The 25016-nt window shown below is 48.9% G+C and overlaps 1 protein-coding gene across 1 annotated transcript in view; it reads left to right on the forward strand.

The window, feature by feature from the left end:
• Window positions 1-25016, forward strand: part of DDX31 (DEAD-box helicase 31) — a 73665-nt gene that overhangs the window by 27126 nt on the left and 21523 nt on the right. Inside the window, exons 15-18 of the mRNA XM_070378777.1 lie at window positions 8228-8278; window positions 9787-9926; window positions 13937-14018; window positions 20561-20672. Of these exons, the coding sequence (XP_070234878.1) occupies window positions 8228-8278; window positions 9787-9926; window positions 13937-14018; window positions 20561-20672 (385 nt within the window). The remainder of the gene's footprint in view (window positions 1-8227; window positions 8279-9786; window positions 9927-13936; window positions 14019-20560; window positions 20673-25016) is intronic.

Raw genomic sequence — 25016 nt, forward strand, 5'->3', positions numbered from 1 at the left:
TGTGGTCGCTGTGGCCTGAAACTTGGGGCGTCTGAGACTCGCTGGCTGTGATAGGTGGTGCCTGGGTTGGGGAAGCGTTGTCACTGCGTCTTCGGCAGCGGTCTTGCTCACCAGGCTCTGACCGCTCGGGGAGCCTCCTGGGTGCTAATGAGCAGTGGGGCCACAGGACAAGGCAGATGGAGACTCACGTCTTCACATAAAGGAGACCCATGTTGTTAACTGTTGCGTGGAGACTTTCCGCCTTTGTACCGTCTCTCTTGCCATTTTGATTTTTCCCAAGATTCTTTTAACAAGGCCAAAAGGCTGAATGTCTTGTGTGAAAGGTTGGGAATTCTGGTGTAACCACACGAAAGCTCACAATTCTGCTGTTTCCTTTTCTTCTAGAAAGTACCTTCCTACTCTCCATTCCCCTCCATTGTATTTTTTCTGTGGTGAAGGAAGTTAAGGGTGTGTGTGTCTGTGTGTTTAATTATAAACATCTTTAAAGCAAGGACTGTCTTAATTTCATGAAGTCTTTTGGGACCTGATACATGACTATATAACATGAGTTCTCGGTACACATGTGACCACAGTGGCGTGGAGTCTGGGCAGAGGTGAAAGGATACTTGGGCAGGAGAGACCAATCTGAAAAAGAAGAGTTCTTACATACTTGGAATGTAATTCTGTGTAATTTTCTAGCTTTTTCTAGAAAACTGGATCTAAAGAAGCCAAGGTAAGGAGGGAGCAAAGTACTAGCAGGAAGGAGTCATTTGAAAGTTCAGAGTCCACTTTCCTCAATGAAATTAAGAAATCAGAAGAACCAGACAGAGGAGATGGGCTTACCTTCATGCTAATTCCTTTGGCTCATAGTGAAGCATTTACCCGAAGCCAGAGGTTTTGAACATCACTGTTAAATCGAGCAGTTGGGAAAGAGAAACCCCAGTATGTGACTTCTGGTTTTAGGGCTGATGGGTGGCCCTCCCTGGTTGTCCCTGGTGGTACCCAGTTATGTGGCCTTCTCCACGCCCCCCCTCCCCTCGCCCGGCAAGGATAGGCCCTTTCGGCTCCACCCGCGTCGCTGCTGAGCCTCTCTTGGAATGTGTGTGGTTGTCCACACGTGCCTTATTTTTCAGAAGAGACCTAAAGCACCCGTGCTTCTCTCCTTCATCTGCTCTCTCTCCCTCTTTTTTCTTGAATCACACCATTAGGTCTCTGGACTTCTTAATTTCCTTTCCTCCTGGGAAATTTCCACAGTGCCAGGTGGCCAGGAGACAAAGGATGCTTCTACATGTCCCAAGAATGTCCCTTCGCTGTCCCCAAGAAATGGAGACTTTCTGGGTTTTCTCTGGCCTATGCCTCTTAGGTGAAGTTTATCTTTTCCGCTCGTATTTCATCCCTGTTCACGGCGAGATCATTTGGAGACGGTCGGCTGTTGACTCAGTTACGCTAACTCATGTTGCCAGATTTCTGGCGGCTCCAGCCAAGCTCTCGCGCCTCTGACAGCTTCTGCGCGCTCTCCTTCCCCCTCTGATTACGCAGCCCAATCTGTCACCTGGACGACGGGGGCCCGGAACCCGCTGATGGCTTTCCACACACGGCAGTAATGACTTCTGGCAGGCCGGGAAGGCAGCAGAGGCGAATTTGCTGCGTCCCTTGCTCAGAGAGCCACAGGCCCCCTCTCTCTGTTAGTAAAAGCACTTTGTGAGGTTCTTGGGTAAATAAATGAGTCATTTTAATCCAACTGACAGGCTGGCACCTGAGCAAGCTGCCTTCCATCTGTACCCCTTGGTCTCGTGGAGGCAGCCAATTGTCAGCCCACGGCCTTCAAGGCCTCGCCCGCGAGTGTCTTTCAGAACTGACTTTAGTGATTCTTTCATCTGAATTAGGTTAAAGGAATATAGGTGGGTTGGATCTTAAGTTCTGAGGGCGGGCACAGAACTGGAGTCTCGGCTACGTCTTGTGCAGGTCAGAGTCTCCTGGTCTGGTCTGGTCCTGCTACAGCATCCGGGAGGATGGAGCCGTCTCCCCCTCCTCCACGGTCCTCTACCCACATCGGGTGACAGGCTGTGAGCTGGGAAGAGAACCCAGAAGCTTTGACAGCCCCACCTCTTTGCCTGCATGCCTGTTCCTACTTCATCACCAGCCAGAACACTCAGATCAATGATTCTCAAGACACTTCATGTCCACTGTCTCACTGGATCATCACAGCAACTTGGGGAGATAAATCAATTGCAGCCATTTTATAGGTGGGTAAACTGAGGCTTGGAGAGCAGAGTTGACTTGCCCAGATTGGATGGCTGCCTCGGTGGTCCTGGAGTCCAGTTCTCCCCGTTCGTCCCTCCGACCCTCAGTGTAGCCCTGGCCAAGACTGCCAAGAATTGCTGAAGGAAACAGCATGGTTGAGTCCAAGCAGTGGCTGGCTGTGAGGTGACCCCTCCCCAACACCCAGAGTCATGGGAAGCGGAAGCCTCTCAGCCTGGTGTCCTGGGCTGGCTCGCCCAGCCCGAGTGGGAGAACCGTGAATGGTCTGATGGCGGTGGCTGCCGAGCCCCCCGACTCACTGATTCAGTGTGTTTGTGCTCGGAGTGATTTTCCTGAACGTCACATGCTATGTGAGAGTTCCATCTGTGTTTCTTAGTTGGATTTACTAAACCGATGAGTATTAAATTTTTTACAAAGCCTGTCTTTAAATCTCAGACAGCCATTGTCGCCATGCCTCTCCCACTGCAGAGTGCCTAAATGAAATAAATCATTTCTTCACGAGAGCTTTGCAGATTTAAGAGCCTGACAGTTTCTCTAAAGACAGTGACTGGTTTGTGTCGAGAACACTCTGAGTTGTGTTCTCAGAGGCATTGGCCCCGGAACATCCGCCTTCAGCTTTCAGGGCACCTGGGAGCTGTCAGGAAACACTTCCTGGGTGGTTGACGCACTTCTACTACATGAAACGTCTACGTAACACCCACAAATGCAGCCTCTTCCACCCTTCAGAGGGGACTGCAATCCAGGTGGGATTCAATCAGCAAGAAGGCAGGCCGCCCTGACCTGCCCACCAGTATCGTTCTGGTTGCTCAGGTGACGGGGAGTGTCTTCCTCTGGTCCTGCTCTGACCCTGGAAGATCAGGGAGTGATGTTTTAATGTGGTTCTTGCAGAACTTTGCATTGAGTTGGCTTTTAAGAAACTTTATAGGGATATCCTTGGTGATCCAGTGGTTAAGACTGCCCATCCAGTGCAGGAGGTGCAGGTTCAGCCCCTGGTCGGGGAACTAAGATCCCACATGCCATATGGTGTGGCCAAAAAAAAATAAAAGCTGCTTTATATTCAAGTAAATCCTTAGTGATACTGAAAAGTGAGGGGAGAGGCAGAAGAGCTGTCCTTTACAGAAGGGTGCCAGTCATGAAATGGAAGCGGTCGTAGGCTTAGGAAGCCCTCGTCTGGTAGCCATCAGGGTATCAACTGATAGAGGCAAGCGACCTCGACCAATGCAAAAACCACTGGGCAGAAGGTTCTGGGAAACAGTCTCAGGGTTTCCCTCACTCATCACAAGGAGAAAGGGCCCTCCTCGAGGGAGGGGGAGGGTGGCTGCCACCTGCTGCGGCGACTGAGCCCAGCTTCCCCACATAGGACAGACTGTGTCTCCTGAGGTCAAGTGCTGGGTGGCACACCCCACCCTGGTGGTGTCTGCGAGAACGCTCTACCTGAATCTTGCCGCAAGGAGTCAGACAAACTCCAGATTCTGGGATGTGCCTCCAGACAGCTGGACTCCTCAAAAACTGTTATAAAAAAAAAGTAAATGTTAAGGGCAGGAATACACCATTCTAGGTTAAGGAAGGCTGTTGTTCAGTCGCTAAGTCGTATACAACTCTTTGTGACCCCATGGACTACAGCACACCAGGCTTCCCTGTCTTCCACTATCTCTTGGAATTTGCTCACGTTCAGGTCCATTGAGCCGGTGGTGCTATCTGACTGTCTCATCCTCTGCTGCCCTCTTCTCACGGATCAGCCTTGTTGTGGCGACGGGGCTTACATAACTCAGTGAAGCTATGAACCATGCCATGCAGGGTGCCCCAAGACGGACAGGTCATAGTGGAGAGTTCTTACAAAATGTGGTCCACTGGAGGAGGGAATGGAAACCACCCCAGTATTCTTGCTGCGAGAACCCCATGAACAGTACAATAAGGAAGGCTAGATGGCTGTAATAAAAATAGAACACAGTGATCTAGGCTTTAGTCCAGGGTTAGGGAAGGAAAACGATTAAGGTTGGTGCAAAAGTAATTGCAGTTTTGCATTGTTGAACTTTGCTCTTTGATGTTGGGATGCATTCTTAAGTAAATGTAACGTTATACATCATTTTAATGTGCATTTCTCACTTTATGTTTTTTCTGCTAATGACACTACTTGCGTATTTTATATTTATTTTAGACTAGGGCGATGTTGTTAGACAAAAAGCAAATTCAAGCAGTTTTCTTAATTCAAGTTCAAAATAGGTCGTAAAGCAGCAGAGACAAGTTGCAGTCAACAATGCATCTGGCCGAGTAACTGCTGACTCATGTATAGTGCGGTGATGGTTCAAGATTCTGCAAAGGAAACGAGAGCCTTGAAGATGAGGAGCACAGTGGCCGGCCATCAGAAGTTGAAAACGACCAATTGAGAGGATCTTCAAAGCTGATCCTCTTAAAACTACACAAGAAATTGTGGGACAACTCACTGTCGACCATTCTATGGTCATTAGGCATTTGAAGCGAATTAGAAAGGTGAAAATGCTTGATAAGTGGGTCCCTCATGAGCTAACCCCAAATCAAAAAAAATTAATCATTCCGAAGTGTCATCTTCTCTTACTGTATGCAACAGCAGTGAACCATTTCTCGATTAGATTCTGACGTATGACGAAAAGTAGATTTTATATGACAACTGGTGATAACCAGCTCAGTGGTTGGACAGAGAAAAAACTCCAAAGCACTTCCCAAAGCCAAACTTGCACCGAAAAAAGGTCCTGGTCACTATTTGATGGTCTGTTACTGGTCTGATTGACAACTTTCTGAATCCCAGTGAAACCATTCCATCTGAGAAGTATGCTCAGCGAATTGATGAGATGTCCAGAAAACTGCCATATCTGCAGTCAGCATTGGTCAACAAAAAGGACCCAGTTCTCTGCAATAATGTCCGCCCACACATCACACAACCAACACTTCAGAAGTTGAACAGATTGGGCTACGGAGTTTTGCCTCATCCGCCATGTACACTTGACCTCTTGCCAACAAACTACCACCTCTTCAAGCATTTCGGCAAGTTTTTGCAGGGAAAACACTTCCACAACCAACAGAAGGCAGAGAATGCTTTCCAAGAGTTTGTTGAATCCCGAAGCACAAATTTTTACACTACAGGAATAAACAAACTTATTTCTCATTGGCAAAAATGTGTTGATTTCAGTGGTTCCTATTTTGATTAATAAAGATGTGTTTGAGCCTAGTTACAATGACTTAAAATCACAATTACTTTTTCACTGACCTATTATAAAAATCATCTTAGGTACAGATTGTGAAACTTGAAGATGGGCTGATTATTGGAAAATAAAGTTATTCTAAGTTTCTTGGGTGTGCCCACAGTGTTGCGACTGGTAGGAGAATGTCCTCTTACTGAGGTGATCTGTGCTGAGGTTTGAGGGGCGAGATGTCATCATGTTTACAACTTCCTTTCGGGGGGTTCTGAAAAATGTGACTGTACAGAGAGGAAAAAACAGATGTGACAGTTTAGCAGTTGGTGAATCGGGGGGAAGGGTTGACAAGTGTTCGTGGTACTATTCTTGTGGGTTTTTTGTAGGTTTAAATTTTTCTATAATAAAAATGGGGTTAATAATATATACATTCATTGTCAAAAGAAAAACGAAGCAGACAACACAGGCAACTGCAAAGAGTGGAAGTGAAAGCCACTCAGTCGTGTCCGACTCTTGGCAGCCCCATGCACTATGCAGCCCATGGAACTCTCCAGGCCAGAACACTGGGGTGGGCAGCTGTTCCCTTCTCCAGGGGGTCTTCTCAACTCAGAGATCAAACCTAGGTCTTCTGCACTGCAGGTGGATTCTTTACCAGCTGAGCCACAGGGAAGCCCAAGTATACTGGAGCGGTAGCCTATAATGGCCCCAAGCCTCTGGACCCGGGGATAACCACAGCTGACAGTTTGGTGAACCTCCTTCCAGGTGTTCTTGGAGTGTCTGTCCGTCTGTCCATTTATCCATCTGCCTAACGTCTTCTATGTATTTCTTTGGGTGCTTCAGCCCCCTCATAGTTGCAGCGCGTAGAATCTTTGCAGGACACGGACTCTCTAGTTGTGGCCTGCAGGCTAGTTGCCCCATGGGATGTGGGATCTTAGTTCCTGGACCAGGGATTGAACCCGCATCCCCTGCATTGTAAGGCAGATTCTTAACCACCAGACCACCAGGGAAGTCTTCTATTTTTATTACCCTCCTTTTTGTTCCCTGGATTTTTTAGCTGAAGAAAGACTGTTGTTCTTTAGAATAAATACCCCGCATCCCGCATTTGCCTAGTTGTGTCCTTAAGGTGCTGTTTACCTTGTTCTTCCCTCCCCGCAGTAGGTGTGGACATTCGTTTAGATTCCAGTCTTAGGATTTTGTTTGTGTTTTGGCAAGAATATGTCATGGGTGACGCTCTGTCCTTCCTGTTGCATGACAGCAGCTTGTCTTCCTTTTTAATTGCATTGAAACATGGTCTCAGGGTTAAAATTATAAGGGCCTTAACGGCGTACAGGACCCATCCTGGTCCCCTCCCCCCCGTTCTCTTCTTTTCCCTGTAGCTCACTATTTTGATAAGCTTTGGGGTTTTTCCCTCCAGTATTTCCTTTTGAAATATGAGCCCAGTATATTTGTATTTTCTCCACTCCTTATGCAAAAGCATACTGTTTGCACTCAAAATGTAGCCCCGACGTTCTCCATATCAGTGTGGTGGCGCCTCCATCTTTTTGTAGCTCTGTTCTGTGTGGTGGTTATTGCCATGTTTTATTCAGCCTGTCTCCTGCTGGACACTGGGGTGTTCACCAGACCAGCAGTCATAAGCAGTGCTGAAATGAATAGCCTTGTGCATCGGTCATTTACGTTTTCACCAGTGTACCTTTGGGATGGATTTCTAGAGGGGAGATCGCTCTGGGTCAGAGGGCAAGTGCATGTGTAATTTTTCTGGATATCCCCAGATTCCTCACCATTTTGCATTCCCACCGTGTATACGGGACACAGCATCTTCTTTGATGGCGGAACCGTGCAGTGTAATTTGGTCTTGGAAAAGAGCAGACTTGGGTGGGCGGGCTACCCTCTGCTTGTTAGCTTTGTGTCCCTGGACAAGTTACTTAACCTCTCTGAATCTTGGTTCCCCTCTGTTTTGAGGCGTTATTTTGACGATGAGTCTAGATGACGCAGGTACAGTGTTCTCATGTATGGCGAGTGCTCAGAGCCTGCTGCCTGGGGCTGCTCTTGGTGTGGCTTGCCCTTGGAGGTGGATGCTGGCTGTGTGTTTACTGCCAAAGATGGAAAGATTCCCATTTTCCAGTCTCCCTGCCAGAGTGGCCAGACATACCAGAGAGCGGAGTCTTTGCTCTTGAGACAGTGGCCAGCTCAAAGGAAAAAAGCAGTCTCCATTGCTTTTATACTTTGTGTCTGTCTGTTTAAATCTCTGGCCGGTGTTCTGATTGTAACCACCTATCAGAAGAGGGAGCATCGTTCGGTCCTTCCTGCTCTCCAAGGCCCATGAGCAGCGTCCTTGGTCAGTGACTCTGGGGCTCACCCCCATGAGGACGTACCTCGGGGTGACCTTCCAGAATCCTGCCTCAAAGCACATTATCGCTCAGCATTGCTGATAAGACCAGGCATGGGCAATAACCCATGACCGTGTTCACCATAAAGGGGTGTTTCAGATAAAATGTAAAACATGCCAGCAGTTCTCTGAATTCTTAACACGACACAGCAGCCCGTGACTCGTTCCAGTTCTCCGGTCTGCGTGCAGGTGATACTTTGCAGTGAAGTGGGTTGTGGCTGCCTCACCACAGGTTCAGTAGAACTCATCCCTAAAGCAGAATTTTACCCACAGGTGGACACCAGTGGGTTCCTGAAGTTGTATGCACGCCTGTGCACATTCCCAGGGATGAGCCCTCAGTGTTTGCACTGGATCATCAAATGGGCCCAGGACCCCAAAAAGGTTGAGAAACTCCATCCTAAGCCATGTTTTGTTCTTTTCTGTTTTGAAGGATATTGCAGCTCGGGGCTTGGATCTCCCTCAAGTCACATGGATTGTCCAGGTAACCTCTCTCGTCGTTATCGCGCAGGCTTGAGGCCGGAACCTACGATCATGAGTAGATGCTTTGGCTCTAAGTAGAGTAATTATTAAGATCCTCTTGGGTGTTGCCTGGTCCCCAGGCAGCCACCAGCCTGATCTGCACCATTCTCCTGCTGTCTCTCCTTACCCCAGCCCCCCGACCACCACAGCTCAGCCTCCAGGCTGCACAGCTGCGGGAAGGAGGGGCGGGCTCCCCAGCCCCCAGACAAACGCGTGTCACACCCCGAGTTTCAGCACTCTGAAAATAACGGAAACCACTGGGCCCCTGGGAGGCCTCGTTGTGTCGGGAAGACAGTTGGCTCGGCTGTCCTGAGAGCTGTGGTGCACACTGACCTGCGGGGGCAATTAAGGCCCTGACAGCATCTTACGCAAACCTCCAGCCTTCGCCGCCTTGCCAGAGGGTACGGGCATTAGCCCTAGAGCCTGGTGGTTTCAGTTTTGTTTTTTCTTTTCATTAGTCTGCAGAGTGGTATTTTTAAGCCCTTCTGTGAGAGGGCCAGGGGGCACATGCCCTGTTTACGTGAGTCATAGTTGATTCACATTTTAGTGGAATTGCAGGATTGTCACTGGCTAGAGATCTGCTCTGCTCACCGCACACAATGACTTTGCGACCAGAGGCATTGTGTCTTCTCTCCTGCCGGCCACAGGGCAGATGTGAAATAGGAAGGATGATTTTAATGTGTGGGAGACAAGCCACATAGAATTGATCATTGAGTGCCCCCCTGTAATTGTGGGTATGGATTAGTTTAATATGCCTGGCCTGCCACCGTGGTCATCTCAGCCCATGGTGTTTGAGCCGGGTAGCAGCAAAGGACAAAAGGGCAGAATGAGTGCAGGGTCAGTTAGCGTTAATGATGACCAGTTACTGCCAGGGAGCATGCCCATTCTGCTGAATTCGAGCATTTGCCTGTCTCCCGGGCCAGGAATGCTGTCCACAGGAGCAGAGTGTGTCCCTTTGGAAGGGAACCTACCTCTGAATCCGCCTGCAGCCCCGCTTCACGGGGACTGGGGGGCCTGCAGCGAGGCGCTGGGACCCGATCCCTCTATACCGTGTGCGCCATCTTCTGTGCCCGCAGCCCCACTGCTCTGTCTCTCGAGGAAGTAGGCCAAGGTCGTGCGGCCATCCTGCCTGCATTCTCACCTTGCCCAGTCACCTCCGTGAAAAGATGCAAATAGGAAAGCGAGGAGACCTGTGGAGAAGTGAAATTAAAAAGGAGATATTGGGACGGGAAGATGTCTCGTTTATCTGAAACTTGGCCACTGTTCCTGTTGGCGTGTTGGAGCCTTGTTATTTCCAATGAAGCCGGGAGTTTCAGGGTTGAGTGACTTCTCCTTGTGATGGTGGTGGGGTAACCATAGCACCAGGATTTAATTCTTGGGATACCTGGAGGCAGGTGAGGGGTATTGCACTTCCAATTAATGGCAATCCCTTGATCTGTGAATGCCTTCATTTTCGTGCCCCTCTTTTAGTACAACGCTCCGTCTTCACCTGCCGAATACATCCACCGGATTGGGAGAACGGCCCGGATTGGCTGCCATGGGAGCAGCCTGCTCGTCTTGGCTCCTTCGGAGGCAGAATATGTCAACTCGTTGGCTTCTCACAAAATCAAGTGAGTCAGAAACCTGAACGGGGTTTCCGCTGATCTCTCCTAATTAACTTTCTGTCGCTTCTTACAGTGGCTGGGCCTTGTAAGCTGACGAAGAGCCATTAACCCTTGTGATCCCTCAATGAGTCCCAGGATAGCCAGTGGCAAAGACTAAAACCCTTCATGCCGCCAGCACATGACAGCTCTCCCCGCGTTGCCGCTCCGAGTCAGGGAATGAGCGGTTGCACTCCGTCTCTCTTTCAGGGAGAGGTCTGCACTCCATCGCTCTTACTGTGAAGTGAGTGTGCACCACCCTCCCAGCCAGCTCCCCGAGGTCTCTTATAGTCACTGAGTTTTGTCTCCTGCAGTTCATTAACATTTTGGACTTTAGAGGTGATTTATCTGTGAGAAAAATGATGCTTTGGACTCATCACTTTCCCTCCTCCTGGAAAGTGTGCCAAGAGAGGAAACCGTTCCAAGCGGGTGAATTATTGTACACCCCACATTTGGGGGCAAGGGCGCCCAGTCAGATGGCAGTGTCTCACATCCCCCAGCGTGAAGCCCCAGTCCCCCTCCCTCCGCCTGGGTTGGGGACCCCATGGGGCTCGGCAGCTTGGAACCTGGGCCGGGGGCTTCCATCCAACCCCGATCTTCCTGAGCAAGGACAAAGATGGAGGGCAGCAGCTCAAGCTGGCCAGGCGATCCTGATGAAAGCAGGAAGTGTTGACCTGGGCCCTAGAGACGAGGTGGTTTTGTCACGTTTTCTGTAAAATCTCCAGCACCTGGAGTAATAGGCCCTCAAAATGGGCTTCAAAACGCATGTGTGAAAAACTCACACTCATCTACTTAGGTTCATGCATTTCCTCTGCTCAAAGCACAGTGATGCCAAGAGCATGTTTGGAGCACAGGTTGGCAGCCCAGTGCACGCTGGGCACGAGAGTGGCCGGCCGCTGTGACGTCATGCGGTGATGCGGTGCACAGCGTAGCTCACTGGAGGGTCGTGTTCCTGGGTGGTTTCCTCGCCCAGCCTGTGTTTTACGTAGCAAGGCTTTTCCTCTTGAAGTGCAGGACTGGGAACGCCGTCACCTCGCCATCTGCACTGACATGCCCTGGCCGCCCTCTTGGACGGGAGAACTGTGCGTGGCTGTCCCCACGGGGAGCACCCCACTCCCCGCCCCGCGTCTCAGCCAACTGCAGCACTCTCAAGCACTGTCAAGGTTGCCGGTGTGATGGTTCATGGGGTGCAGCTTCCTCAGAAAACACGCTCCCCACGCCTCAGGATTGGGGAGGCCGGGGCCTGCCCCGATGGGTCCAGGGGGTCACGTCAGGAGAGTCCGAATGAAAGTTTGAGCTTTCCTCTCGGTTCTCTCATCTCTTACTGTCAGGTCAAAGAGTGGTTTTTGTTTATTTCAGAAAGGCGCGCGTCTTTTCCCTTGTGAGAAAAGACTACTACTTCTGCTACCCCTGGCTATTTTGTGGGTGAGCTCTAGTCACCCTGAGTGTGATCGGGTCTGCTGCTGTGGTACTGCCGAGCGTTGTTACACGTGCCGGTTTCTGTTCAAGGCAGGGCTGTCTGCAGAGGAAGTGTATGCAGACTGTTTCTTTGACTTCATACAATAAAATTAAATCTAATAAGTCATTCCAAAGTGTGCTGTGGGAAAAGGCAGACTTGAAGATTTTTGAAATCCAAAAGGTACACATCTAAATATCAAAAAAAAAAAGGAAGAGGAAGGAGTATGTGCCTATTTGGTGCCTGAGGACCTGAGAGCCAGGCGGTGGGATGCTGGGGTGGCTGATGAATTACAGGGAAAATTCAGGAAGGCAGGCGGCAGCAAGGGCCATCACAGCAAATTGCCACCCACCTCCACGCCCCCAGCGCCACGGAACTGGCCCTGACAACATACTTCAGCAGAGGGAGCGAGAGACCCGGGCCATGCCGCCTCTGAGTGGATACTCAGAAGTTCGTCTTTGCACCCTTGTGACTTCTTGGTATTTGCCAACTTCTTCACTTTTCCCCACTTCTCCTTTGAACGTTTTTCTAATGAAAGTCACCGTAGGTTTATTAAAATGGGAAAGCTTCCTTGAAATGCGTGTCTCTTAGATCAGGCTTAAGAAAGACAGTTCCTTGAATTTATCCCGCGCTCTCTCTCCAAAGCGAGGTGGGGGTGACTCAGGGCTGTTGATAGAACCATACATAGGCAGAATTGATTTGCTCTGTTCCTCAGAAGTAGTGGCGTCTTAGACAAGGAGGAGGCTCTTTCACACTGTGAACCTCTCCGGGCCAGCCCGGGCTCCTGCTCACCTCGGGTAAACAGTGCTCCACCGCAGCCCACGAGCGGCGCCCGGCTACACGACAGTACTCCCGTGTGCCTGAGGAAACTGCCCCTTCCTCTGGCATTGTGGTTCTCTGTATCCCTGGTGGTGAACAACGCTGTACCTGCCTTCTTTCTCCTCACTTCAGGATCTGACCCCAAGTTTTTACATTGCTTTTCCTTTTGTTTTCTTCCTCTTCTTTTTTTTTTTTTAATAGAGGCAAGGCAGCTGGACAAAGGGAAAGACAGGACTGGGCTCCGGTTTTTACTTTGCTCCAGCTTTCCAGGCATGAATAAGAGGCAAATTCAATAGCCATAACATTTTTCTCCCACGTGAAAAAATAGATTTTCCAGGAAACTATGAACAGTTTCCCCAGCTCCTACCCTCTCTGCATGTACCTCGCCTTCTCGGGTTGAGTCTTAACTGCCGTGAAAAGATTTCCGGAATCTGGCAGCCGAGAAGGAGTGGTGCGGGCTGGGGACTGAGGGCGTTTTGGGGAAGCGGTGACACAGCGCAGGTACATCGCTGTCAGAGACGTGACGTATTCATTCATAGCTTTGTCAGAGTCACCTTTTGGAGGGAGTGAGGGTTGTCTTCTCTCTCAGAAGAGGTTGCCATTCACATTCTAATTTGCTGTTAAATTTTGAAAAAAAACAAAACATACAAGAAAAGCATTTTTCCTTTTTTGGCTGCGCTGAGTCATTGTGGCACGCAGGCTTTTCTCTGCGCCTCACAGGGTCTTCTTTAGTTGTGGCCCCAGGGCTGAATTGCCCCGTGGCATGTCGGATCTTAGTTCCTTGACCAGGGATCGAACCCACGCCCCCTGCATCGGAGGGAGGCGGATTCTTAACCACTGGACCACCAGGGAAGCCCCGAAAGTCATTTATCTTTTTAGAATCTGTTTTCCTGCCCTAGAACTCTTCCTTCCCTCTCCCTTCTTCCCTGGGAAGTCTGTTCTCCTTGTCTCTGCCTCAGGACTCTGCTCTGTGCCCTTCTTCAGGACAAAGGCTGGGGCCTTCCAGAGCCAAGGGGGACAGTGTGCTGTCCAGACTCCCCCAAGAGGCTGCTTGCAGCGTCTCATCCTGGCTCCTCGTGGCTCCCATTCACAGTGAAGCCTGAGTTCTTGTTTCAGCTGTTAGCCCATAACTCTATACATTTGCCAGAGGTCATTTGGTTCTCACCCTTGAGTAATTCAGGGATGACAGTCAGGAAGGTCCCTCGGGGTAGATTAGGACAGAGTTCTGGCGCTGTCAGCGGGAGACATTGGCCACCTGTTCACTTTCAGGCGTTTGTTTACCCGACTAAGGGTCTTCAGCCACCTCCTTTATCGAAAGGGACTGTCGGAAATGTTTTTTTGGCTTGTTGCCTTCTGTTCAAGTCCAGGTAATATGTCAATAAGCAGGCCTCTGTAGTGTTCCAGATTTATTAAGAAATAATGATGTGATCCCCATAAAAGAGATTCTAAACGTAGCCTATGTACATGTATCCGGGAGGATGAGAATTGGTGGTAATGTCACCCTTCCGTCCCTCTAATGTCATAGAGTCCCCTTCCTTCCGAATTCCTGAAAGGTTAGGAAAACATTCCCTTTCCTGTGACCAAGTGTCACTTCTCCTTTATATCTGGTTAGCCAGAAGAGAGGCCAATATTATGCATCACAGTTGATAGAATAATGTTTCTGGAAGAATAAAAAGCTTACCTCTATATGTCCTTCTTTTTACAGCGTTTCTGAGGTGAAGATGGAAGACATTTTGTCTGTTCTGACAAAGGATGATTGTTTTAAAGGGAGACGAGGGGGAAGCCAGGTGAGTTTCATTGTTGACTGTGCTTGCTGCTCACAGACGTGACTCATCTGGTGTGGGGAGGCAGCGACTCTGAGTACTGGGCACTCCCTACCACTGGCGAGTAAAGTGTGTGTTTTCGGGACCATGAACATTAGACGAGGCCACATCTTGCTGGCGTTTCTCTCTCTTTGCTTCTGGATGCATTTGCTGGCCCATCCAGTTAATGGGCCCCCGTCCGCCCTGGGTGTCTGCCAGGCGGCAGCAGTCTCCCCAAAAGGAGGGCTCGTCCCCGGCCAGAAAGGTTCTGGAGGCAGCAGCGCTCCATGCTCAGCCCTGGTGGTCCCCCTCCAGCTTACCCACACGGACACCTGGCCTGCCCCATCCACCCAGGACCGCGTGGAAAAGCAAATATCTCAGAACCTCCTTTCAGACACACTTAGTTCATCCATTTTCTAACGTGTACTATACGCAGAGGAAGAGTAAAGTTGAGGTCATTAGCAAGAAGAATTTTTATCATCTGAGCACTTCCATATGGAGATCCTGAGCAGCACAGGCCTCCCCGGACAGCCTTTCCTGCTTCTTTCTGAGGCCTCCCCCTGCTCGGAAGCACTTCCACTCCCCTCTACCATGTTACTAGATCTACCACCTAGACTTGTGTGTGTGTATCTGTGTGTGTGTAGTGTTGCTCTGTATAATTTTGTCCATGAAATTTTAATATTTGGATATTTTTGCATCTCTACCCCGATGCCTGTGGATAGACTGGAAAATCGGAGCCAAATAGGTGAAGTTTAAGAGTCTCTTTTGTGCGTTAGTACATGTATTTATTTGGATCAGTATTCTCTCCGAGGCAAGGAGTCTGTTTGCCTGACCCCGATTTAAGTTGTCCTGTTCCAGAGAGAACCTGCAGAAGTGCACTAAGGAGAGGAGAGGAGCAGATGTCTGTTGCCCAGCGTGTGTTCTGGGCCTGGCTCTGTGCTGATGAGCTCTTCCCACACTTGGTCCCGTCTTAGCCTCTCAGCAGCCCACAAGGCGGGTGTTACTCTCCCACTTCATAGATGAGAAAACTGAGGCTTAGAGAGCTGAAGGAATATCCGTGAGGGTGCACTGATAATTGTGGGTCCTTCTGGTGTGAAAGCAGGCCACCTGTCCTTCACGGGATACCAGCAAGCCTCCATTCAGTATTAATTAGGCAAGTAAATGAAACTAAAATGCTTTCTAGATTGGGTAACGTTAGCTGTTTTCATGGCTTCCCTGGTGGTTCATTGGGTAAAGAATCCACCTGCGAATGCAGGAGACGCAGATTCAATCCCTGGGTTGGGAAGCGCCCCTGAGAAGGCAGTGGCAACCCATTCCAGTATTCTTGCCTGGAGAATTCCATAGACAGAGGAGCCTGGTAGGCTACTGTCCATGGGGTCACAAAGAGTTGGACATGACTGAGCAACTAAGCAGCTGTGTTCATAGAGGTGAAATTTGGGCAGTAAATGGTACCACAGCAACAATCCCCATGAACAAGAAAAGCTATTAAGGACTTGGTTGATCAACCTGTTATATTAAGTGATATTTCACTACAGAGGGTCTGGCCCCCCCAGGCCTTCAGGCCATCCCATAATAATAGACTGTTGTCGTGAGAACTGGCTGGAAACTATAGAGACTCATGGGTCTTGGCACACTTCTCTGTTCTTCAGAAACTACTGCAAATTCTAGTTAGGGGGCAGGGTTTATTTTCTGTTTTTCCAGATGTTTCCACAGCTGTGTAATTACAGCCCCAGGACAGCTCTGTGGGCTGAGCAGGGGCACCCGGGGAGCTGTCTGAGGATGGGATAGCCCAGTGGTCAGGAGCACGGCCTTTGGGCCTGAATCCTCATCTCACCAGCTGTGTGGCTTCAGGCCAGGACTAGACCTTAGGGTCAGTTTCTTCCTGTGTACAACTGAGATAATTTTAGTTTTCTTCTCAGAAGGAGAGTGAAGAATTGAGCGAAAAATAACCCAAGAGTTCCAACACAGGGACTGAAGTGTATTTATTATTATTATAATATCACATCAGTTAGCAGCACAAGCATATATGGAATTGAAGCTCAGACTCATTGACACGAAGCCCAGTGCCTTTTTTTTGCAGTTTCACACTAAGTGGAAAATTAGCACTTGGCTTCCCTGGTGGCTCTGACGGTAAAGAATCTGCCTGCAATGTGGGAGACCTGGGTTCTGTCCCTGTTTGGGGACGACCCCCTGGAGAAGGGAATGGCCACCCATTCCAGTATTCTTACCTGGAGAATTCCATGAACAGAGAAACCTGGCAGGCTACAGTCCATGGGGTCATAAAGAGTCAGACACGACTGAGCGACTTTCACTTTGACCGTTCTCCGGAATGAAGAGCAAGCAGCAAAATTAGTGAAGGAGATAGTGAAGGAGATAGTGAAGGTTTCAATAACCTTGTCTTCACTTACACTGTTGCCAGGACTGGCTCTGGTTTCAGTATTTATCCCCTAAGCACAGCCCAGTTCTGTCCTGGGTGCTGATGGTCGTGTGTCTCCGAGTATCTCTGGGGAGGCTGTGGACGGGCACAGGGCGCCTCCTGTAGAACTCTTCCCCAGAGCAAGAGAACCTTCCTCTGCTCTCTCGGAAACAAGCCATTCTGTAAACATCCGCCCTGTGGCTGGCGGCCCTAGTTCCTCTCCCTAAGCCTTTTCTGTGGCTCGAGACCAGCCTGGAAGGCTAGCTGGGGCTTGAGGAGCCCTCCTGAGATGGTGGGTGGGAGGCGGGGCCCAGAGTCCGACAGGCTCGGACCCGAGTCCTGGCTTCACAGTCAGTCATTCTGCAACCTGGGGCAGATCCTCCCCAGCTTGGGTTTCCCCCCTGGAGAAGGAGGACGTCTCTAGTACCTGTCCTGCCAGGCCGCTGTGAGGTTTAAATAAAACAACACACGGAGCACTGTGGGTCATGTGAGCTCACCTCCGCCCTGAACTGCTGCCTTGATGGACATGATGTTTCGATATTTTTACGGTCTGGTGATCTTTGAAAGAGAAAAAGTGCTAAGTAAGGCCAGGCTTCTACCACGCCAAAATAACTAACTGGTTAACTTAGAAAACTCAACTAGTCATGCCAGGTTCTAGATGTCACATCCATCAGCACCACCTGTTTGCCCAAATTTACCTTTCATTCACAGGACAAAGCAAAACAAAAACTCAGTTGACTGCATTACTGATTATTATGTAGGTTACTGCCTTCAAGAGTGTATTATGTGCGTGAATCCTATGAATGGTAAAGAGAATAAAGTGAATGCTGGACACAACTTTTGATTCTGTTTTGCCTGAAAGATGCAGTGCCCTAATTGGCATCTTTGATGTGGGCAGTTCTTGCTGGCGTACCAGCCAGTGCCTGGCACACAAAGGTGGGTGCGGTGGCTGGGCCTTCATGCTGAGCCAGGTGCCTCATCATGAAGCCCATCCTCACCCAGCTTGGTTGAAGGCCATTGTAAATGTCTCTCTGGCACATACATTTTAGGGCTTCCGTGAACAGAAAGCAAGCGAGTGAAGCATCTGTAAAATGTATATTTCATATTTAGGTATATAAAATATATATAGCTGCGTCTGGGCGTGCGAATGTTCACCCACCTACAAAGAGAATAAATTTGATCTTTCAACTTGACTGGGACGTGCTCAGAAGGTTCTAGGGACTATGGAGGTAAAATTCAGCTTGGCAGTACAGTGATTAAAACAAAATCCTTCCATTTAGTTTAAAAATACCTTAGAAGTTGGCAATGTCAAAACACATGCTTCAGATAAAAAAAAGTCCCCCACCCCAACTGCTCCCACCTAAAACTTTTTACAACAAAAATAACCCCGCCCAGCTGTCTTGTACTCATCTGTTGACTCTTGATAGGCATGAATTTCCATCTCTACATTATAAACACACACCCAAACATATTCTTCCTAAAAGTTTTTTTTGTCCAATGAGATACACCTATAAGCTCATCCTAACAGAAAGCTCCTTGGCATCATGAAAGATTAAAATAAGATCACTAGCCATCGTCTAGTTTTTGTGGATTGTCTGTTCTTCCCAAGACCAGAAAGTCTCTACAGACACAGAGCACTGAGTGTGTCTAGACCTTTGGAAATGTTTTTTTCCTAAACCACCCACCGTCTGCTAGTTGCGAGCTGCTTCATTAAGCAGGACTAAGTCTGTGTCTTTGAGGGTTGGGGGGGCCGGTCCTCGGAGATGTGCCCTCTGGGGTCTCACCCCCTCATTATGGGAGCTTCTTCCCTGTCTGGGGCTGAGCCGGTGCTGCCTGACTCTGCCCCTTCTGTCTTCAGTTTAAATTTAGACTGTCCTCCCCAGAAGACAACGGAAAAATACCTCGTTCATTCTCAAGAGGGGCAATTTTAAAATAAAGTATTTCTGGAAGTGGCAAGGGGCGGGGGGGACTAAGACCTGCTTTCTCTTCAGTGTATGATGTTTCCTGCCATTAACTTTTTCTTATATTCTACTAAAACTGACCTCATCATTTCAAATGTGCGAACCTAGTTTTATCGCCTTTTTTCTACGTATTTTACTGGTATACACACATTATATATATGTGTATATGTAATTTTTTTTTTTTTTGGTTGGGAAGAAAAGATGCCTCATTTTGAAACCTAAAGGGGGGAATAAGAAAAGCCCTTTGTAATATATTGCCATATTATCACTAAATCCCCTGACAGTTGTGACACAGAAGCAAGTCACCTGTCACTTAAGCTTGAGGTCTCTTTAATTTTCTCCTGGAATTCGCACCAGGCTGTCTTTAATTTGAGGCCTTTATTGGAATTCTGAAACCTCTCTGCCTCCCTGGCTCTCAGATCTATTCTGAGAGCTGTTACAGAATGTATACAATAACCAACAGAGGGATTGGAGAGGGCTGGAGCTCTGTTTATTTAACACTCTGGAGGGATTTTTGTGCTTATTCGGTCCTGGCTGCCCGGCTTTCAATATCGCTTTGACAACCATTCTGCCCTTCTCATTAATTTTAAACAGTTAAAACACAGGAAAAAGAGGAAAAAGTTTTCATTATTAAAGTGCTTTACTTTTTAATAACAGAGGATTCTGTCCGCCAGGGGAAAGGGCATCCTTGCTAATTTCACATTCATATTAAAAAAAAAGCGCAAGGAAGGTGACAGTCTCGTTGCTGAGGTGGCTTAACGAAAGGAGGACAGCAAGAAAGAAGTTTGCATTTCACATCAGTTAAGAGGGTAAAAAAATCCTTGTTAATGACAACAGCAAATGTCCACTTTCGTAACACAGCTCCTGAGTGACTTTTCTCTTGACATTTGAGTGGATAAAACCCTTAGGGGGACCATGTACCGTGAAATCAGCTAGACTGTCATCAACCAAACAGATAGCAGGAATGATTTGACTAAACTAAAAACATTTTCAGGTTGTTAAGTCTCTATTAATACAGAGACAAACTCTGCCCCCAAGAAGGAGGCTTTTTCTCCCCCCGCCCCACCCTTTAGTCTTCCTCCAGCAGCTTTAACCGTGAAAGATGCCAGGGTGCCTGCGAGAGGCGCGGTCAGCAGACCCCGGAGCACGCCCCCTGTCCTCTATGGGAGTTAAAAAGAACATGAACTGGGTCTCATGCAGGTTTTCTCCTGGTGACCCACGTCGGGTGTGGTGGGTGAGGAGGGCTGGAGCTTCATTAGCACCATCCAAAGGATCAACACCTCTGGGAAGGCGGATTAGCCAAGTTTGGGTTCTGTTGATTCTCAGTTTCATATTCAGGAGACAGCGTTCGTGTCAAGATATGACACAAGCCACGTGTTTTCGGGGGGATGTAAAGAAAGGAAATCTTTTCTCTGGGGTTGCTAAAGGCTGAAAAGAAATGAAGTTTTGGTTTTATTCACATTTTCCACCTGTAGGGTCTTTTGTGCATACAAATATGACTTCTTACAGAGGGACGGTTGGCTGCAGAGATCCATGGCGGTGGCCTCGCATGGTTGGCTGGAGCAGCCCAGTCCTCCGTGGGTTCCTGGGCACAGGGCTCTGGGCTGCAAGAATGTTTCTGGAACACTGAGAGTCTGGACCTCTCAGGAGTGAGGACATGTGCTCTGTGATTCAGGGACAGACCATGTTGTGGGCAGGTTGCTGTGGGTTGCTCTTGGATAGGAATGTCCAGGGCTCCACCGATGAATACCAGGCAGGGAGCAGATTGAAAGCCTTAGTGGGACATACAAGGTTCCTCTGAAAACCGCTTCTGTCCCATCATGTTTTAAAGGCCTGAATTGGACTTCGAAAATTCCAAAGTGTCTCCCATAGACTTTCACTTTGAACACGCGTGATAAGAGGCCAGGAAGAAAAGTAAACAAGTAAATAAATAAGAGACTCGACCTGCTCCCTCACAAAGCCATCCTCATCTTTGCTTGACTTTAACATCTTTATCACTCCCTTTTCTTCCCTAGTAATATTGAAAGGATTACCCTTGGTGGCCCCTTGGTGGTTACTGTGTGATTTTACTGTTATTAAATCTATTATAAACCGCTTCATTATTCCTGACTCTGACTGTCTGTCCTCTAATCCTTCCGTCACCTTCCCAGAAATCCCGCGCCGCTGGCCCCCAGGAAATCCGGGAACGAGCCACGGTCTTGCAGACGCTGTTTGAAGATTACGTGCACTCCAGTGAGGAGACGGTCTCCGGGGCCAAGAAAGGTTGGTCAATTTCTTGGGTGGTTGTAGATGGATAACCAGACCGGGCATTGTCCCACCTCAACCCACATGCCCCCTGACAGGTTGGGAGGCCAACCAGGCAGCTCTGCTCACCAGCAAAAGCCTTCAATCTCCCTAATTCTGCAGGGATTGGAAGCAGGCACGGAAGGCTTTAAAGTGATATTAAATGTTAATTTCATCCATCCTCGCGTTTTGCACAAATGAGGCTTTATCTTGGCTTACGTCAGGTCTATAGAGCTGTGACCCAGCAACTTAGGTCTCCGAAACCCATTTTCCTCTTTCTTTGAAAACTGGATAGACGAGATACGGCACGTCGGTAGGAGTTGTAGAGATGGAAATCAGAGATGAAGGCAAGGTCTGGAAATGTTAGACCAAAGCAGTTCCTACTTGAAAATACAAAGAAAAACTAGAAAGCAGTGCTGAGGAAGGGCCGCAGACTATGAGCCCAGCTCATGGGAAGTTTATGGAAGGGTCAGGTATTAACTCAGTATTTATAGCCTTTGTAGCGTGAATCAGCCCCAGGCGTTAGGTGTGGGCTCAGTAGCTCACTCTGAGCCCGAACAGAGCGCAGGGGAGGGGAGCTCAGAACAGCCCCATGTCTTCCATGCTGGAATGTGAGTGTCTTGGCTACTGACTGTCCCATGTTTGCTGATGAGACTCACCCCCGCTACGGGGAGATCCACAGTGACCCATGATTTGGAGAAGAATGCCGGGCTGGCTTACCAAGAGATAAACACTACAGCCTGTTGTTTTCTTCTTTTTATGAACTGAAACTTTTTAAAAAATTCCTTTAATATTTATTGAATTGGGCACCATTCCCGGTGCTTGGGACACACCAGGGATCAAAAGAAACAAAAATCGTCACCTTTGTAACATTCTAGTGGGGAAGCAGACAGTGAAAGTAATAAACATAATAAATGAATTACACATACATTAGATAGAGAGTCTCGGGACTCCCCTGGTGGTCCAGTGGCTAAGACTCCGAGCTCCCAGTGCAGGGGACCTGGGTTCCATCTCTGGTCAGGAACTAATTCCCACGTGCTGCAGCTAAGAGTTCTCGTGCCACAGCTTAAGATTCCGTGTGCCGCAAGTAAGACTTGGCAAAGCCAGATAATTAGCTAGTTTAATTCAATAGTCCAGTGAAAGGTGATGAGAGTGATAGAGGGAACAGAGCAGATGAGGGAAATGGAGGGCTAAGGGCAGAGTGAGCCATGTTGGGATGGTTGCCATGCGAGTGAAACCCTGAAGAGGGGCCGTCCTGGGGCTCTGACTGAGGGCATCCAGGCAGGCGCCATGTGCAGTGTGCCCAGAAGGAGGCGAGGGGCAGCAGAGGCAGGGCGTGGAGGCGTCCAGGGCACCCAGCTACCCCGAGCGAAAGGGGAGCCAGCGGAGGCCTTGGGGCAGGGAGGTGGTCTGGCGGCTGAGAAGGTCACATGCGGCTGGGTGAGAACAGACCGGGGTAAAGGTGAAGGTCAGGAGACGGGCTCCCAGGCAGTTATGGTAATCAGAAAACCAGTTAAGTCTGGTTTCTAATAATATGTTCACGTGTCTCCCTGCAGTGAATTCAGCAACTCCTAAGGCTCTTCCTGAGAACCTGCCTTTGGAGAAGTACTAGAACATTCTCTCATGGAGAACAGAATGTCTCGGGGAGAGTTTGGGCACATGTTGAAAGTTAGACGAACTCAACTTGCTGTGGGATACCTGACCAAATGTTGGCCACAGGGTTGATACCAGAGTTGGAGTGAAGAGGAAGAAAGCAAAGCCACACCAGCACTATATTGCTGGCGTCAGAGGTGCTTTGGATATCCTAGCGAGCCCACAACTGTTTCAGCGTGTCTGGGTCATCAGGGTAAAAGTGACAGTAAATAGTCCTTAGAGAATATGGTTTTGGGTTGTCTCTTCATCGTTACCGTTGAACTTACTAACACCAAGAGGCTGGCAGGGTTACTTGTCTTCTTTTCAAAGGATGTTGGAGTGGGGCCACTCCCAATGTTTACGGCCTAAGAAGGAAATAAACACATTACCTTTTAAGGGAACTGCCTGTAGAACATCTTGGTCACCCCACAGCAGGCGTTAGGTTCTCTGCTCTTCTCTCCTCTTAGGATTGAATTCTGGAGGTTTGAGGAGAGGAGACCTGTAATTGCCATACCCCAGGAGCTGATTCTGTCTTTTGCATTTCCTTATCTCCATATGCAAATTCTCTACCCCTGACTCTCCTCCCCTTTAGCCATTTCAGAACCCACCTCCTGAATAACTAACAAAAGCAGCTGGGTTTTGCCTTCATGCCAGAAAACTAGCTGGAAACTGGGCCAAGTATGCATTTGTTTCCTTTTGTACTTTCTGACCAAGCTATTGCTAATATCCAGGATTTCATCATGGTCAGTTTCCAGAAGCAGTTAGCCCTTTTCCCCCTCACATCTTGCATCTTGTGAGTAGAGCTTCAAGTGGTAAAAATTGTGGTAATGTAAGTTTGAACTCCAGACTCCTGAACAAAAATTTCAGAAAGCGGAGTCCTTCAGCTGCACGGCACCACTTCCACTTCCTCTTGTGGGTCCTCCCCGAAGAGCAGGGGTTATGTGTTAGGGTTATGCCTGGCTCGGAAGGGATCATCCCTCCCTGTGATTAGAGGGAGGCTGGCTTCTTGGTCAAACACTTTGCCTTTAAGAGAATTGGTGCAAGCCGCCTCTCCCACTACCTTTGGGTGGTTGTCACTGTTAATGTGCTAGACGTGTGCTCCTCTGGGGCAGGACTGGGGTTGGGAGGAGCAAGGATGGGCAGCACCTTCCAGGCTGGAGTTTTGCTCCTTTCTGCCTCCTTGACCCTAAGCATCATCCGCAAGATGTTGCTCTTCCTGATCAGATGTCCAAGAATAGATTTGGTTTTATTGCTCAAAAGGACAAAATGTCCTATGTCCTTGGAAGGTATTTTGAAATAGATTTCCCTAAATCCTGTCATCCTTACGGCTCTGAAATGGGGTTCAGTGAGAGCACCAGCTCTGAGTGGCTGGAGCGTCATCCGACTTGCATCCCACAAGTCTCCTTTCATGAAAGGTCTCCTTCCATGACCTCTCCTCTTCCGCCCCATCTCCACCTCACAACCCCACTTCCTTCCACTGCCAGCATGAGCCACTTCCTGCCCCCTGGAAGTACAACCTGCCTGTCGAGGGAGAGGACTCTTCTGCCATTTCCTGGCAGACCCCTTTCCCCGTAGCTATTCGGTCAGTCAGTTCAGTCTCTCAGTCACGTCCACCTGTTTGTGACCCCATGGACTACAGCACACCAGGCCTCCCTGTCCATCACCAACTCCCAGAGTTTACTCAGAATCATATCCATTGAGTCGGTGATGCCATCCAACCATCTCATCCTCTGTTGTCCCCTTCTCCTCCTGCCGTCAATCTTTCCCAGCATCAGGGTCTTTTCCAGTGAATCAGTACTTCGCATCAGGTAGCCAAAGTATTGGAGTTTCAGCTTCAATATCAGTCCTTCCAATGAACACCCAGGACTGATCTGCTTAAGGGTGGACTGGTTGGATCTCCTTGCAGTCCTAAGGACTCTCAAGAGTCTTCTCCAACACCACAGTTCAGAAGCATCAGTTCTTCGGTGCTCAGCTTTCTTTATAGTCCAACTCTCACATCCATACATGGATGGATTAGCTATTAGTGGAGCACCTATATCTCCCAGGACTAGGCTCTGCAGCCTCAGCTCTCAGGATTGGTGTGGAGAGGAGCAGTCATTCTAATCTGCTCCAGCACAAGGGCAGTGTGAATGAGGAGGCCTGGGCCAGCATTGGGGTAAATGAGGTTTTAAAGGTGCAGACTCTTTGGCGTGTCCTGGTCCCAGCCTGCTCTTTCTGTCTAGAGTAGATGTTGGGGGTTGGGAAGAGGCAGTGTCTCCTGGGTCGTGGTGGTTGTAGCACTTTCCCCTCTGAGGACTTGAATTGGTGTCAGAACCCTCCCAACTGCAGAGACCATTTGAAACATTAAAGATCTTCCTTGAAAAACCTCGTCCCCAGTTATTAAAAAGGGGAGTGAGCACAGATGACAAGAGGGGTGCAGAGGAGTCGCCTTGGTTATTATTTCTCATCGATTGGGAAAAGGAGTTCACTTTGCTCAGTAAATAGAGCTTTGATGGGTTCCCAGGATCCTTCCAGGAGCTGATCTGCTAAAATGACACTTTTTATTACTGTTCATAAACGCCGATCTCCAGGTGCTGCCTGGATATTACGTTTAAGCTGTGGGCAAACTTGCCGGTCCAGTGGCTCAAACAGTGAGGGCGAGGGAGACTGGTGCCTGCTTCCAGCAACTGGGTGGAGAGGGGCGGGGCTACA

Source organism: Bos mutus, chromosome 11, assembly GCF_027580195.1.
Source record: "Bos mutus isolate GX-2022 chromosome 11, NWIPB_WYAK_1.1, whole genome shotgun sequence".
Lineage (NCBI taxonomy): Eukaryota > Metazoa > Chordata > Mammalia > Artiodactyla > Bovidae > Bos > Bos mutus.